At 48.8% G+C, this 16131-nt stretch overlaps 1 protein-coding gene across 2 annotated transcripts; it reads right to left on the minus strand.

Moving 5' to 3' along the window:
* Positions 1-710: 710 nt before the first annotated feature.
* Positions 711-9061, minus strand: LOC307199190 (uncharacterized protein). 2 transcript variants are annotated; one of them, XM_079946925.1, is made up of 6 exons: positions 8994-9061; positions 7626-8130; positions 7111-7180; positions 6759-6841; positions 5003-5129; positions 711-2287 (listed from the first exon to the last, which is right to left on the minus strand). In XM_079946925.1, the coding sequence occupies exons 2-6, from the start codon at positions 8037-8039 to the stop codon at positions 1470-1472; spliced, it is 1512 nt and encodes a 503-aa protein (XP_079803051.1). In that variant the 5' UTR covers positions 8040-8130; positions 8994-9061; the 3' UTR covers positions 711-1469. The 2 variants fall into 2 exon arrangements, with proteins under 2 accessions (XP_079803051.1, XP_079803052.1); XM_079946926.1 differs by lacking the exon at positions 8994-9061 and adding an exon at positions 8833-8936.
* Positions 9062-16131: the final 7070 nt, after the last annotated feature.

Consider the following 16131-nt stretch of genomic DNA (forward strand, 5'->3'; position numbering starts at 1 on the left):
TTGGCCCTCCAGATGTTTTGGGACTACAGCTCCCATGATCCCTAGCTAACAGGACCAGTGGTCAAGAATGATAGGAATTGTAGTCCCAAAACATCTGGAGGGCCGAGTTTGCCCATGCCTGATCTAAAGGGACCACCTGTAAAAGAATCAGTACATCTCCCAGTTGGAGAACTGGCCCCCAACTAAGAAAGTGAACTTCAATAGGGACCAATGTCAGGTTCTGCACTTAAGAACCAGATGTACAAATATCAGATGGGGAACATCTGGGTTGCCAGTGGCATATGGGAAAAGGGTCAAGGGGTCCTAGCAGACTATTAGCTTAACATGAGTCAACACTAAATACAACAGCATGAAGCAAGTCTGTGTGGGGCAAGAAGCACAAAGAGGCTGTTGGTCCCTCTTAGCGGAACACCCTGGAGGGGCTGGTTCCAGAGCAGAACACACAAGCCCCGCCCACCAGATCCCAAACATTCTACGGATCCAATTAGGCCTCAGTGATTTTGATACATTCAACACTTGGCCAGTGACTTCCACCTTGCAGATATGGATTCGTAGTATGAAGAAATAGTGGGCACCAGGCTTGCACCCCATGACTCTGAGAGGCGAGAATGACTTCTCCGCTGGGGCTACGAAGCACAAGAACACGGTTGCAATCCTCACCTAAATACTAATTAAAGTCTCTTAAAATTTAATTACGACATAGCAACTGGTTTTTTAAAAAAGCATTTTTTATTAAATCTCCAAAAGTATTTCACAACATTATATAATTTTTTTACGCCATGAATTTTCTTTTTGACTCCCACCTCCCTTTCCTGATGTTTGTTTTTTGCTCCATTTTATTAGTTGTTTCACAGCACACATGTTTTTACTTTCTAAACTCTAGGATTGTTAATTCTTTCACCTATCCATTAATATTTCAAATCCTGCTAACAGCTTCATGTCTGGGTGATACTTTAATAGATAATCTACCAATGGTCTCCAATCCTCCTTGAAAACTTCATTATATCCTCTTAATTTGGCAGTTAATTTCACCATTTCAGCATAATCCCTCTGTTTCAGAAGCCATTCCTCTTTTGTTGGTAATCCTCTTTCCACCTCTGTGCAAATAAAGTTCTAGCTGCTGTTGATGCTACATAAATAGATTGGTTAGCTTTCTCACAACCTCCGTCCCCACTGCTCCTAGCAGAAACACCTCAGGTTTTTAAGGAACTGTCAGCTTAAACATCCTTTTCAGTTAATTATATATCATTCCCCCTAAACACTTTGCCTTTTCACAGGACCACCACATATTATAAAATGACCCTTCCTCCTGTTGACATTTCTGGCATGTACATTTTTATACATATTTGCTAGTTTATATGGTGTTATGCATTATTTTCACATAGTTTTCTCTCAAGGTATAATATGCAGTAAATTTCAAATCTATCTTCCACAGTCTCTCCCAAGCAGTCATCACTACACAGCAATTGCTATGGTTTCTCCACACTGTGAGTTATTTGATGGGAACTGAGATGGGAGCTCTGACTGAAGCTCTTCCCAAAGCACTGATAGGGTTTCTTGCCTGTATGAATTCTGTGATGGCAAGTGACGTTTTTCTTCACAGTGAAACTCTTTCCACATTCCAAACACTGACAGGGATTCTCCCCTGTATGAATTCTTTGATGGGAAGTGAGACTACTCTTCCACTTGAACCCCTTCCCACATTCCAAGCACTGATATGGTTTCTCCTCACGGTGAATACTTTTATGTCGATAGTAGTTTGGCCTTGTATTAAAGTTCTTTCCGCATTCCAAGCACTGATACGGTTTCTCTCCTGTATGAATTCTTTGATGGGTCGTGAGATGGGCCCGCTGACTGAAGCTCTTTCCACACTCTAAGCACTGATATGGATTCTCCCCTGTGTGAATTCTTTGATGGGAAGTGAGACTGACCTTCCATCTGAACCTCTTTCCACATTCCAAGCACTGATAGTCTTCATCCTCATAGTGAATTCTCTGATGTCGATGGAAGCTTGTGTTTGTAGTGAATCTCTTTCCACAGTCCAAGCACTGATAGGGTTTCTCCCCTGTATGAATTCTTCGATGGGCCGTGAGACGCGAGTTCCGAGTGAAGCCCCTTCCACATTCCAGGCACTGATAGTGTTTCTTCCCAATGGGATTTATTTGATGGGAAGTGGAAAGGGAGCTCTGGCTGAAGCTCTCGCCACACTCCATATATTCATACGGATTCTCCACTGTGTAGATTTTGTCATGGTCTCCCTCATCCTTCCTTTCCAATTCATCCCCTCCTACAATGAAGAGAGAAACTAATTAAGAGCCTCAGGAAGAAATGGAGCCCCAAATTATTGAACAATGCTAATGAATGCTTGTGACAGGGGAAAAGACGGAGGGAATTAGATGTGAGGTACAACTACAGGGTTCACTGCCTTTATTGACTGGAATTAGCTGACATATTTATGGGAACCTGAGATTTGAAAATCCTGACTCTTTCCTGGGATGTGTTTCATTTGGGCCAATCATGGAATCCACTCCATCTTTGGTCAGCCAAAAACAGACAAAAGCAAAAACGAAAGCATAAATCCTGGCAGAAATTACTTTTCTTACCACTGCAAAGCCTACATTTAAAAATGCTGGGGCAGTTCAGACCAGCTTCATCATTGTTTTTTAAAAGGAATGGAGGAAGAATATTTGCAGACAAACCAGGAGATGGGCCTCCATTCAAGGTGAGCTTTAGGGGTGTTGGAATCAGAGGTGCTGGAGGCGGCACTGCTGAGCACCATCATTTACTTATTTTAATGCATTTTTAGAAGTCATATGTGCATCATATCGTATTCATCATTATCTCTTATCCTCGGACTTTCCAGTCCATCTCTCAATGGCATTCCAGGGAGTCTTGTCAGGAAAACCCAGGAAACATTATCAAAAGCCATGATATGCCTGTTATTCTAAAGCAGCAATGCAGCAGCAAGCAAAGGCTCTAGCAGCTCAGTCAGCTGCTTGTGGCTGGAAAGCCAAACAGGATGTTTGTGACTGTTGCCATGGGAACAAAGGGGCAGTCCATTCTGTACTGAGCACCGGATGTTAGCTCAGTGTGTGTGTCATATGACCCGTACTGGAAGTACATGGGTGGAGTTTATTCTTACTGCTGTTGAGTGCAGACATGTTTTCTCTGTACTGAAGTGAAAGACAGAAATAAAATATGTAAATAGATTTCTGTCTGCTTCTTTCCCCTCCCTGGGGGACACCAAAGAGGAGAGAGAAGGAACGGTGTGTTTTTCTCACAGCCTGGGAAAAATCGCCGAGACCTCGCCAGCTTATCTGCCGGGAGTAGCAGCCGGGAGGTCGCCTAGGAATATCTGCCGGTGCCTAGAAGAGGTAGGCACATTCCTCTGACCCTGGCAGAATTCCAACAATGCCCACTCCCCTGATGTCTTTCTCCCAGACCACTCCTTCTATACTTCCCCCCTCCTTTCAAAAACAAAACAAAACAAAACAAAACAAAACAAAACACAAAACAAAACAAAACAAAACAAAACAAAACAAAACAAAACAAAACACCACTCTTAAATATAATTCTGGACATCAAGAAATGGGAAGCAGGGGGAAAATAAACTAACCTCCCCCCAACAAAACTGATAAAAAGCTTCTTTCTTCCTTCTCCCTTCAGTCTTAAGCCCTCTGCTTTTCTTATGTCATCTGCCCTCCTCTCCCCGTTGCCTGTAGCCTTGTCTCCTTTACAGCCTACACTCCTCTCTTGGCTTATTCTTTCCTTAGGAGAGTTTTAATGTTACCTGCCCCCTTGAAGGTTTGAATCAAGCCAAAGTCCACTCAAGTTCCACAATCCACATTTGTCCAATAGTCCATTCAGGTCTTGCCGTATTTCAACACCCACACTATTTATTTATTCAGTCTCTCTAAGACGTTTCCCTCATGCATTCACTCTTGTCTGGAGTCTGTTTTATACTCCAATTTTAGCCTCAAATTTCTTGAGTGGAAATCTTTGTTTTCTGGGGTGGTCTTTTTCAGAGAGAGAATCCCTTACGCCCCTTCACAGATTTTCCCTCTCAGCGCTATTTTCCACCAGTGAGACAGTCTCTCTCTCTCTCACACACACACACACACACCGTCTTTTTATCTCCCCCCCCGCTCCACTCTCGCCTTTCCAATCCTCTCTTCCACCTCTTATCCTTTCCATTTCCCAGTTGTTTGGGCTTTAGAAGTTCATCTCTCTCATTCTCATCCCTCTTGCTTCTTGCCCCCCTTCCACCTCCCTCATACCCACAAACAGGTCTGTTCTTCTCAACAGCAACCACAGTCAGTTTCCCCCCAGGCAGCGTAGTGCCATTTCAAGATGGGCTTCCTTTTTCTTAAGTACTTTTGGGGGTCCTGTGGCTCTTCCTCCCAGATCCAGCTCTTGTTTCTGGGGTGCTTTCACTCGATTAGGTCCACATCAGGGGCCTTCTGTCCTGGAGGGAGCATAGCTCCCCTCTGCCATCTTAACCCGCCCCCCGATCCTTCATGGAGCTTTCTCAGCCCTGTTCAAGATCCTCTGCACTGTGGGGTGTCCTTCAAGGCTCGATTCCCCTGGAGGTTTTTTTGGGGGGGGAATCGCAGAACCCTCACTTTCTCCCCTTCTCCTCCAAGACAGCCAGCTCTTGCTCAGTGAGTGCAACCAGCTCCATCAAAGTACTGCAGATTTCCCCTATAGATATATGTATGGAATTTCAAAACAAATACAGTGGTACCTCGGTTTACAAACTTAATCCGTTCCTGAAGTCCGTTCTTAAACCAAAACTATTCTTAAACCGAGGCGCGCTTTCCCTAATGAGGCCTCCCGCCGCTGGTGCCCTTCCACTGTTCGGAATCCGTTCTTAGGCCAAGGTAAAGTTTGCAAACCGGGACACTATTTCCGGTTTTGCGGAGTTCTTAAACAGAATCGTTCGTAAACAGGACTGTTCTTAAACTGAGGTACCACTGTATTGTGATCCAACAGGGAGCCTTACTTAGAGAGGCCAAGATCCCACAATTATCCTCCATGACTTCCTTATGCAGAGCTCTCTGGTCAGGATCCAGCAACGCCCACTCCTCATCTGTGAAATGAACAGCAATATCTTCAAATGATAAAGGGTCCTAAAAGGAAAAGGGAAATTTTCTCCTCTTAGGCAGCGTAAATATTATCTACTACACACTGCTCTGGTATTTTGTGCCTGTTAATGGCTGTCTTGTTTGGATGGGATTGTTTTGCTGCAGATTTCTAGTACGAATGCTGATTTTGACATCTCTGTGGAATTTTCTTTTCATGTACAGTGGTGCCTCGCAAGACGAAAAGAATCCGTTCCGCGAGTCTCTTCGTCTTGTGGTTTTTTCGTCTTGCGAAGCAAGCCCATTAGCGGCTTAGCGGATTAGCGCTATTAGCGGATTAGCGCTATTAGCGGCTTAGCGGATCAGCTGATAAGCGGATCAGCTGATAAGCAGCTTAGCGGATCAGCTGATAAGCGGCTTAGCGGATCAGCTGATAAGCGGCTTAGCAGATCAGCTGATAAGCGGCTTAGCGGCTTAGAAAAAGGGGGGGGGAAGGAAAAAAACCCCGCAGGAACTCGCAAGACATTTTCGTCTTGCAAAGCAAGCCCATAGGAAATTCGTTTTGCAAAGCACCTCCAAAATGGAAAACCCTTTCGTCTAGCGGGTTTTCCGTCTTGCGAGGCGTTCGTCTTGCGGGGCACCACTGTATTTTAATGATGGGTATTAATCACTGTTTAAATGGGTGGAACTTCACATTGTGTTCTTCGTGTCATTTTGCTAGCACAAACATTCCCATTTGCCACATGGAAAGATCCTCTCTCTCATCTCGCTGTTACGTGGAAGGGTACCTTCCCAATGTCCTAAAACTAACTTTAAGGAGTGCATGGCAGCCGAGGCGTGGGAAGGAGAGCAGGGAGGCCCCGTTGTGCAACTCATGGAGCCGGGTAGCTGAATCCTGACCACTCTTACTAGTCTGCCTGCTGCTTAGAAACCTGTTTTAGCATTCATTGTTAAGCATAGGAAGAAAATGGCAACAAATGGCAATCAATTATACTAACTTTACCAACTGCTTTATCAACTGCACTGGCTCCCCGTGGAGTACAGGGTCAGGTTTAAGGTGCTGGTTTTGACCTTTAAAGCCCTATGCGGCCTAGGACCCTCGTACCTACGGGACTGCCTCTCCTGGTATGCCCCGCAGAGGACCTTAAGGTCCACAAATGACAACATTTTGAAGGTCCCAGGTCGCAAGGTGGTCAGGTTGGTCTCAACTAGGGCCAGGGCCTTGTCAGTACTGGCCCCAACTTGGTGGAACGCTCTGTCCTGAGAGACTAGGGCCCTGCGGGACTTGACATCTTTCCTCAGGGCCTGCAAGACAGAGCTGTTCCGCCTGGCCTTTGGTTTGGACTCAGTCTGACCCTTATGTTTCCCTCCCCTTTTGGTTTTGATCTATGGGCTACTTTTAAAATGAGGATGCATTTTAAATTGCATTTTAACCTGTATTTTAAATTGGCCCCCCCATTATGTTTTTACCGTAATTTTACTGGTGTTACCCGCCCTGAGCATGGCTCTGGCCAGGGTATAAATAAAATGTATTATTATTATTTATTATTAATGTCATTTCAGCCTTTGTTAAGGGCAGCTTTGACAGAACAAGAGGAGGAAAAAAAATTGTTTGGGCTCAGAGGCACCTGGCTTTCCCACCCCTTGGCCTCTCCCCACAAGGATCCTTCCCCTGACCTGATCTGCTTCCACAGCTGCTGCTTCTGCTCCACCACCAAGAAAAGAGGGGTGAGGAGGTCTTGTCGGCATCATTCTGTCACCTGCAAGACACAAAGGTAAGTGGGAAGACATTCCTGCATGCTTCTCTCGGAGGTTCAGCTGTGCATCTCTAAGACAGGCATTAGAAAAAGTCTTATGTGATGAGTACATTTGGACTTCTGGACCCATTTCATATTTTATTTGTGTAAAAATACATCTCCCCTCCTCTTGGCCTCAACTGTCTCCACCCACCCCAAAGATGAAAACCCAAAGACTAGTTTCCATATTAATAGAATGAGACCAAAAAGAGAAAACACTCCTTCCTCCTTACCCAGCAGCCTCGTTCTGGTGTCCAGCGGAGTCCTCTCTGTCTCAGGCATTTCTGCTAACAGAAACTTTCCCTGAAGGAGCAACAAGGATTCAAAACAGGGGATGAAAATAAGGATTACAATAGGAATGGCAGAAGTAAACACTTCAGGGCTATCAGATCTCATTGCTTGCTTCCCAAAAACAGAAAGGATGAGCCATTAGGAAAGAATTTTGGTATACAGTGGTACCTCTGGTTAAGAACATATTTCGTTCCAGAGGTCCGTTCTTAACCTGAAACAGTTCTTAACCTGAAGCACCAATTAAGCTAATGGGGCCTCCTGCTGCTGCCGCGCCGCCAGGGCACGATTTCTGTTCTCATTCTGAAGCAAAGGTCTTAACCCACGGTACTATTTCTGGGTTAGTGGAGTCTGTAACCTGAAGCATCTGTGACCTGAAGTGTCTGTAACCCGAGGTACCACTGTACTGTCCCTCCTGTTCAGAACCCCTTGAGGGTATCCTGAGGAAAGTCTCTCTCACCTGCTGCTCTGCCTGCTTCCTCTCCTCTGCCTGACTCAGGAGGAATCCTTCGGCCAGGGCCACCGCCTGGGAACTGGTCTCCGCTCCACACTCCTGCACCCAACTCTCCATCTCTGGTGGAAGAACAGCCAGGAACTGCTCCAAGATCACCAGGTCCAGCATCTCAGCTTTCGTGTGCCTTTCTGGCTTGAGCCACTGACGGTAAAGGTGGTGGAGTCGGCTGCAAACCTCACGGGGTCCTTTGGCCTCTTGGTAGCAGAACTGCCTGAGCTGCTGGCTCTGCACAACTGAGCGGAGAACGTCCTCCTCTCCTAGGATCTTCTGCACAGAGTTTTCCCAGAATCCCTCACTGCTCCCAGTTTGGATTTCATGGTCTCTTCCCACTTCAGGGCCAGCTGAGTCTTGCTCATCCATCTGGGCTGTCAGGAATCCCCCAAGAGATCGGAAGGAGCCCCCTGGTCTTCTGCCCTGTTCTGTCTGTCCTAAGTAGAGGTGCTAGGAAATCCTACAAAGCAAATGCATTGTCGTGATCAGCAGAAGAAAAATGCTCATTGAGCAAGATTAGATGAGTCTAGAAACAAGGGCTGGTCTGCACCACAGCCCAGACACTGAATTTTCTTTTATTTGAAAAAGGGAAGTCAGCCTCTAGCCCACGTAGGAGGACACTTCCCAAGCAAAATGTGAAGGCAACTGAAGGGATTTCTGTGAGATGAATCAGCCTGGCTGCTCCTGCCTTTCAGTGCTTGCAGTCAAGGAATGAAGTCGAACCGTGATGGACAAGTGAGGAACTTGTAGCAGGGTCTAGACACCTCCAGTCTCAGGGACGCCCAGCGCCACCCAGTCCATTCCCTTGCAGTGCAGGGAGCCAAGGTTCTCGACAGGGCTTCCTGTTCAATCTCAAAAGATCCTCTGAGCATGTAGGGCCTGCAGGTCTGAATAGGTGCACATGCGCCAGTCAGGAGTCTGGATAAGACCCCTGTCCTATCTGAGGGTGGGGGAGCTTTGATTGATTGTAAGGGAAGTGCAAAGGAAGGTTCGCTTGCATTTGCAGGAACTCAGCATCAGAAGAGGAGAGGAGCCCTGCAGGATCAGGCCAGCCCCCCCCCCCCGATATTGAGACTGGGCTCATCCATCTGACTGGGGTTTCCTGGCTCCCCCCCCCGACCCCAAGCCCCCTCTCCAAAGGGGCATGGATAGAGTTGCAGACCTCCTTCCCTCCTCATCCTCTCTCTGGCTTTGGGGGCAGTAGGACTCTCTGCTCCCTGACTTGGGGGTCCCCCTCTTCCTGAGCTGAGCAGGACCCCCCATGCATCCCTGCAGCCCCCTTCTCCCCATTGCACCCGCAGGGGGAAGAGAGACGAGACTCACCGGATCCCAAAGACAAAAGCGAGGCCCCGGGGGGGGGGTTCTGCTCTGGAGGACCGGCTCGCCTCGCCCCCCTTTCTCTCCCGGCCTCTCTAGGAATCCGGCTCAGTTTCTTTTAACCCTCCAAAAGCCGAGCGCAGGAAGAAAGCCTCCCGCGCAGGTTGCCCCGCAAGAGCCGAATGCGCGAAGCCCGAGCCGGCTCTCTCCAGAAGCGCAGCCCCATAATCATAATCATAATTTATTATGCATACTTCTTCTTTGGCGATCCCTCGTAGCCCAGTAAGATTGACATCTTCCATAAACACGGTTTTAACGGTGACTGTAGAAGCCAATTCTGGATCCACACCTCCTTCCACCCTGGGGACATTGGTGGGAGTGGATCACAGTGAGAGTTTGCCAAGTGTGCCTTCCTCTTAGCACGTTTCTCCCTTTTGTCCTGAGTTTGAGCATCTTCAAAGCCCAGGACACCTTTGGTCAAGGCTGTTCTCCAACTGGAGCTCTCGCTGGCCAGTGTTCCCCAGTTTTCAGTGTTTATACTACATTTTTAAAGATTTGCCTTGAGAGAGTCTTTAAACCTCTTTCGTTGACCACCAGCATTACACTTTCCATTTTTAAGTTCGCAACCCCAGAGTCGGACACGACTGGACCTAATGGTCAGAGGTCCCTTTACCTTTACACTGCTTTGAAGGACACAAGATTCTTATAAGTAAACCTTTTTATGCTCATTTGAAAGACTGGTCTGGCTATCGGTAAAAGGAGCAGAGGTAGCAAATCCCAAGTGCCCAGAATGGATACCTAATACAGGCTGTGCTGCCTTATACATCCTGTAGAAAGGTAAAGGGACCCCTGACCATTAGGTCCAGTCGTGGCCGACTCTGGGGTTGCGGCACTCATCTCGCTTTATTGGCCGAGGGAGCCGGCGTACAGCTTCCGGATCATGTGGCCAGCATGACTAAGCCGCTTCTGGCGAACCAGAGCAGCGCACGGAAACACCGTTTACCTTCCCACCAGAGTGGTACCTATTTCTCTACTTGCACTTTGACGTGCTTTTGAACTGCTGGATTGGCAGGAGCAGGGACCGAGCAAGGCGAGCTCACCCCGTCATTGCGGGGATTCGAACCGCCGACCATCTGATCGGCAAGTCCTAGGCTCTGTGGTTTAACCCACAGCGCCACCCGCATCCCTTTTGCTTCCTGCATTGCAGTGCAAACTGCTGCAAGAGGCTTTAAGAAGAGAGTGAAGCCTCATGGATTTCAATGTTGGTCTCACAACCATTTGTCCAATTGTTATTGTGCAAAACGCATGTGGGTAGCAGGGATCCCTTGTACTGTATTCAATACCCCCCCCCCATTTCTGGGGCTCTGAGTTTTCTAAGGTGATATTTATATTGACAGAAGAGTCAGTTCATTACACTACATTTGTGAGACCAATTACAGCAGTGCTCCACTGATAGACATAGCTGTCAACATAATGTTACGGAAAAAATTCCGGGTGCTGGTTTTCCTTGCCACCCGGCTCGTCGGACAATGTCCGCGGGTCCTAGCGGAAAAATGAGTTCAGCCGGAGACAGGAGCAATGAACGGAGATCCCAAGTTTATTGCGCAACAGGTTCAACAAATGGCATTGAACCCCGAGAGTGGGGCGACATAAACTTTTAAAGGTTCCCTCCAGGTCCCAGAATACAGTGCAGAAAACGTCACATATACATCATAAAGAGGTGGGGTTACACGGATCAGCAGTACAAGAAATTGGGTGGTGGTTTACACAAATCAAGGTGGGGGCTACAGAGATCAGCAGTACAATAAGGTAGGCAGGGCAGAGATCAGCAGTATAATAAGGTAGGCAGAACAGAGATCAGCAGTATAATAAGGTAGGCAGAGCAGAGATCAGCAGTATAATAAGGTAGGCAGAGCAGGGATTGCCTGGAGTGGTAGAGATATGCATAAACGTTTCCTGAGTACAGGTGATGGCAAGACAATGGCATAGCCATGCATCGCCCATTATCTGGTATTGTCCGGAGGAAGGGCTTGGCTGGACCATCCGACAGGATTAGGTTTCCCTGAGTACGTGACCTGTCGGTTCGAGGATTATGGCGTCGAGGGTAGCATCATGGAGTCCGGAGGGAATCGAGTAGAATAACATTAAAATGGAGAAGATCGAAGCTTTGGCTGATTTTATATGATTTTCCGAAGTTTTCGGCTTCTTGCCGGTCAAGTGTATATTGTAAATTGAGAGCGGAAACAAATGGATACAATGTAACAGGAGTTTGACAGTTTTACGAGGTCGCTAGTTTCGGATCCATTGTTGTAGCAGTGGGGGGCCGTCAACACCTTGTCAGGAGGTTAAATGAGGCGTGCAAGAGCTCCCTGTGCTAGCTCCTGCAGGGGAATGCACGTTCCTGATTGGCTAAAACGCGGCCATTATGGTCAATGGGGAAACAGTATGATACGGTCTACTCATTAGAAATAGGGGAAACAAGACTCAAGCGGAGGCTGTATATAGAAGGAAAGATATATAAGGAAAAGATATTATCTATAAAGTGGGGGGTATAGTGTGGTGCTTGTGCAACAGTGTGGGGGTTCAGGAGTTGCGGCAGAGCTGGGTGCCACCGAGGTCATCGCCTCGGGCCCTGTAGTCACACGGAGGAGGGGTGAGGAAAGGTCCCCCCCCTCCTTCCGTATCAGTCCCCCATTCGGAGATAGATTTGCATTAAAGTTCTGTAAGAACTTGCAAATCCTTTCTCCGCACCCTATACCCCCGTGATTTCGTACTCTCCTTCCCCTAGGTGTCTCATTTGTACATATTCAGGGAATATAGAGGCACTGTGGGAGCGGGAATAAGCTCGGATAGGAAGAGGGGTGGATTGAGTAGGACAGCGGAGGAGAGAGCAACAAGGAGAGACACAGTGTATAGTACAGCAGAGCATTGAGGCACAAAGGATAATAATAAGGGCAGTAAGCAGTATCACCTTGAGTAACTGTCGGAGCCATCCGAGCTTGGGCAACCATCCCCACAAGTCTATGTCGGATAGACCTTCATGTCGTATCTCATCTAGTTTCCCTGCCAGCTCGTGGATATTGTTCAAATGTCCGGTAATATTCAAAGTCTGATCAGTCACATATGTACAACACTCAGTGCCTATTAGGGCACAGGTCCCTCCTTGACTGGACAGGAGAAAGTCCGTCGCAATCCTGGTCTGCAAACTAAGTTGTCTCACCTCTGACAGCTCCGACATCAGAGAGTCGGTGATTTGGGTTGCCTCTTGCATGAATTTCAGAAGGATGTCGGTAAGCCGGAGGATGTCCACATGATTAGAGCCGGCTCCATAGGCAGGGAAGAGTGCTCGACCAACAGTCTCTCCGTTGGCAGCGACATCCGATAGGTCCGACAGTCCCTTTTGTTCTCTTTTATTCCTCTGCCTCCCAGGGGGTAGGTGTGAGACTACTCTAATGCCGGGGAGAATGTATCCTACGAAGCAAGATCCTGACATATGAGGGCTTACCCAGGTATATGCGCGATGGCCACATACCCAAAACAGGCCGCTGAGGTAAGACTCCATCCTCCCGGAGGCAAAAGCTTGGAGCAACATGGAGTCGGTGGGCTGAGGTAGCCAGGTAGGTGGGTGTCCGATGACAGTGGCCCAAGCAAGGGTGAGATTTTGGAAGGTGTGGGACCCAGTCACATCGGTAAGAGTGACGTGACCAGTGGGCAAAAGTTCCAAGTTGGAGGGGCAGGTACTGGACCCAATGAAAGTTCCCTCTCCTGTGAAAATGCGGCAAAGGGGCCCTTTCGTAGAGCCAGTGAGGTAGAGGTATTGGTGGGTCAAGTTCAAGGCCGTTAAATTCCAAGAGGTGACATCTCCGGATCGGAACTGTTCAGTGGTCACGGGTACAGGAACAAGGGGGAGACTTTGTTGGAGGTGGCTGGGTGCATGTGCGCATATCCAGCATTCAGGATAGGGTGCCTCTTTAGCCACCTTGCCCAAGAGTTTGATGTAAGAGTTCTGTTCCCAAGAGGAGAGGAGGTCTTCCCCTGGGAGGGAGGGATCGTTGCCGAGCTGACGGGGTGCCGTGCCGAGTGGATGAAGAGGGTCCGTGGTATTAAGGAGTCGCCTATCCTTGGCTATGCCCCCGCATCTCAAAGGTCCAACGTGATCCCAAGTGGGAGAGCGTGAGGGATGTACCGGATGATACCATCCTTCTAAATATTCTGCCCCTCTCCAGTCGTGGACGACTCCAAGATTCCAGAGGCAACAGAACCCTCTCAAGCAAAGTCCTTGTAGTTGGGGTTTCTGGGGTTCTGGAGTCATGGAGAGACATTGGAACCCGAAAATTAGGTTGTCAGAGGGGTCTGTTGTGTCGGTGTAGGACGATGTGGCCCCCCCTTTTGTGACTTCAGTCCAATTTGGGTTCCTTGAGACTTCTCCGTTGCTATAAAGAAAATGGGTCCCGTTCTTACAACTAAGGCGGTAGTAGGAGCGGTCAAGGGTGACTGTTGCCGACCCAATCCGGTGTAGGCGTCCATCTCTGATGAAAAGTTCCCAGTACTCGTTGCCAGTTAATCGGGGCACAAGGGAATGGCGTAGCAATGTCCGAGACTCAGGGAGGCAGAAATCAAAGTCCCCCATTCGGTCCGGGTTTGACTTCCCGCCGGTTTCGACTCGATGGTAGCCTAAAAGGTGGTAATCCGTAGTTAATCCGGTGCAATGGTCCGTTGGTGTGACTGAGGATTGAGTCAAAGTCCCGTAATCAAGGAAGAGGAAGAGGAAATACATGATCAGAGTCTGGGGACAGCAAGGCATGATCGAAGAGAAGAAATTATAAAGTGTGCTAATCACGGAGTCGTCAGGGCGTGTCGCCAAAGAAGCTGTCTAAGGTGTGCCTTTAATAGGGTTATCGAAGGTACGCTGTCAAAGACGCTGTCAAAGCGAGCTGTCAAGCGCGCTGTCAGAGGTGTACTGTCAAAGGCGCTTCGTCAGAGGAGCTGTCAAAGCTAACTGTCAAGGCGCGCTGTCAGAGGAGCTGTCAAAGGAGCTGTCAAAGGCGCGCTGTGAAAGGTGCGCTGTCAAAGGAGCTGTCAAAGACGCGCTGTCCAAGCAGCTGTCAGAGGAGCTGTCAAAAGAACTGTCAAAGGCGCGCTGTCAAAGGCGCGCTGTCAAAGGCGCGCTGTCAAAGGAGCTGTCAAAGGCGCGCTGTCCAAGCAGATGTCAGAGGAGCTGTCAAAAGAGCTGTCAAAGCGAGCTGTCAAAGGCGCGCTGTCAAAGGCGCGCTGTCAAAGGCGCGCTGTCAAAGGAGCTGTCAAAGGCGCGCTGTCCAAGCAGCTGTCAGAGGAGCTGTCAAAAGAGCTGTCAAAGCGAGCTGTCAAAGGCGCGCTGTCAAAGGCGCGCTGTCAAAGGCGCGCTGTCAAAGGAGCTGTCAAAGGCGCGCTGTCCAAGCAGCTGTCAGAGGAGCTGTCAAAAGAGCTGTCAAAGCGAGCTGTCAAAGGCGCGCTGTCAAAGGCGCGCTTTAAGCGTAGTTTGATGGCCCTGGGATCTGGGATGATCTCAGACGTCCAGATGGGTGGATCTGTGCTCGATCCGGTCTGTTGGGCCCGATTCTGGCCTCGATCTGCTGGTCCGGTCTGTTGGGCCCGATTCTGGCCCCGATCTGCTGGTCCGGTCTGTTGGGCCCGATTCTGGCCCCGATCTGCTGGTCCGGTCTGTTGGGCCCGATTCTGGCCCCGATCTGCTGGTCCGGTCTGTTGGTCGTCGTTGTCGTCGATATATGAGGTTGGTGGAGTAGGAGGGGTCGAAAAAGTGAAGTCCTCGCCGAGGTCTCCCTCCGTCTCTTGAGGGGGGGGCGTCGACTTACACCTGGTATGGTGTAACCATGAGTGCTTCTCACCTATTTTCACGGCGGTTGGCGATGTGAGGAGAATTTGGTAGGGACCTTCCCACGCTGGCTGAAGGAGTGCCCTCTGATAGACTTTGACAAGGATCCAATCGCCTGGTTTGAAGGAGTGTGCCTGGACGTCGGTGGGTAGATTTTGTCCTTCGATGGCCGCGTAGTGGTGGAGACGTTGAAGCTGTGTCTGGAGCTGAATGACATAATTAGTGAGTTCTGCTTCCCCCAGTTCAAGTTCTGAGAGGGGAAACAGAGTGTTGTAAATGGGAGGGGGTCTCCCAAATAGGAGTTCGTATGGGGATAGTTTCAATGGTCCAGTTGGGGCACTTCGTATGTTATGGAGAACTAGTGGAAGGGCATTTACCCATTTTAGTCCAGTGAGTTTGCAGAGCTTTCCTAGTTGTGTTTTGATTTCTTGGTTCATGCGCTCTACTTGGCCGGAAGACTGTGGGTGATAGGGCGTATGAAGGTCCCATTTTATTTGTAAGGCCTTGGCAACTAATTGTACTATTTGAGCGGTGAAATGAGTTCCTCTGTCACTGTCTAGTCGACGGGGAACCCCAAATCGGGGAATAATGTCGTGTAGGAGGGCTCTGGCCACTACAGAGGCGGTAGGTTTTCTACAGGGGAATCCCTCTACCCAGGAGGAGAGTTTATCCACTATGATCAGAGCGTGTTTGAAACCCTGACAGTGCGGTAAGTCAATAAAATCCAGCTGTAGACTTTCAAAGGGAACGAATGCCCACAGTCTGGCTCCTGGCGGTGCTCTAGGTTGTCGTTTGGGATTAAAGGAGCTACAGGTAACACAGTTCTTTGACGCTGCTGTGGCCGCTACCGCAGGTCCAGGAGCGTACCAAGATCTTTTAACGTGCTCTATCAGTCTCCCTTTTCCCCAGTGTGTACGTTGATGGAGGACCCTCACCAATTTTGGAACCCAAGCTTTTGGAAGGACAGTCCTTCCGTCGGGGAGAGTCCAAACGTCATTTTGTTCGATCGCACCCACAGAACGCCAGAGAGTCTTTTCCTCCTCGGGGGCTTCTTTGTAAATTTGTGTGGGATCAATATGAAGTGGGATTTGCAAGGCTTGAAATTCCGATTCATTGTTTGGGAGGCGGAGCGCGGCTGATTGGGCTGCCTTATCAGCTCGCCTGTTACCCCTTGAGACGGGGTCTCTACCCCGGGTATGCGCTTTGCAATGGACTACTGCGATTGCGGTCGGTAGATGGATAGCGGTCAGTAGTCTCTCTACTAAAGCGGAA

This window comes from Podarcis cretensis (assembly GCF_951804945.1).
Source record: "Podarcis cretensis genome assembly, chromosome: 12".
NCBI lineage: Eukaryota > Metazoa > Chordata > Lepidosauria > Squamata > Lacertidae > Podarcis > Podarcis cretensis.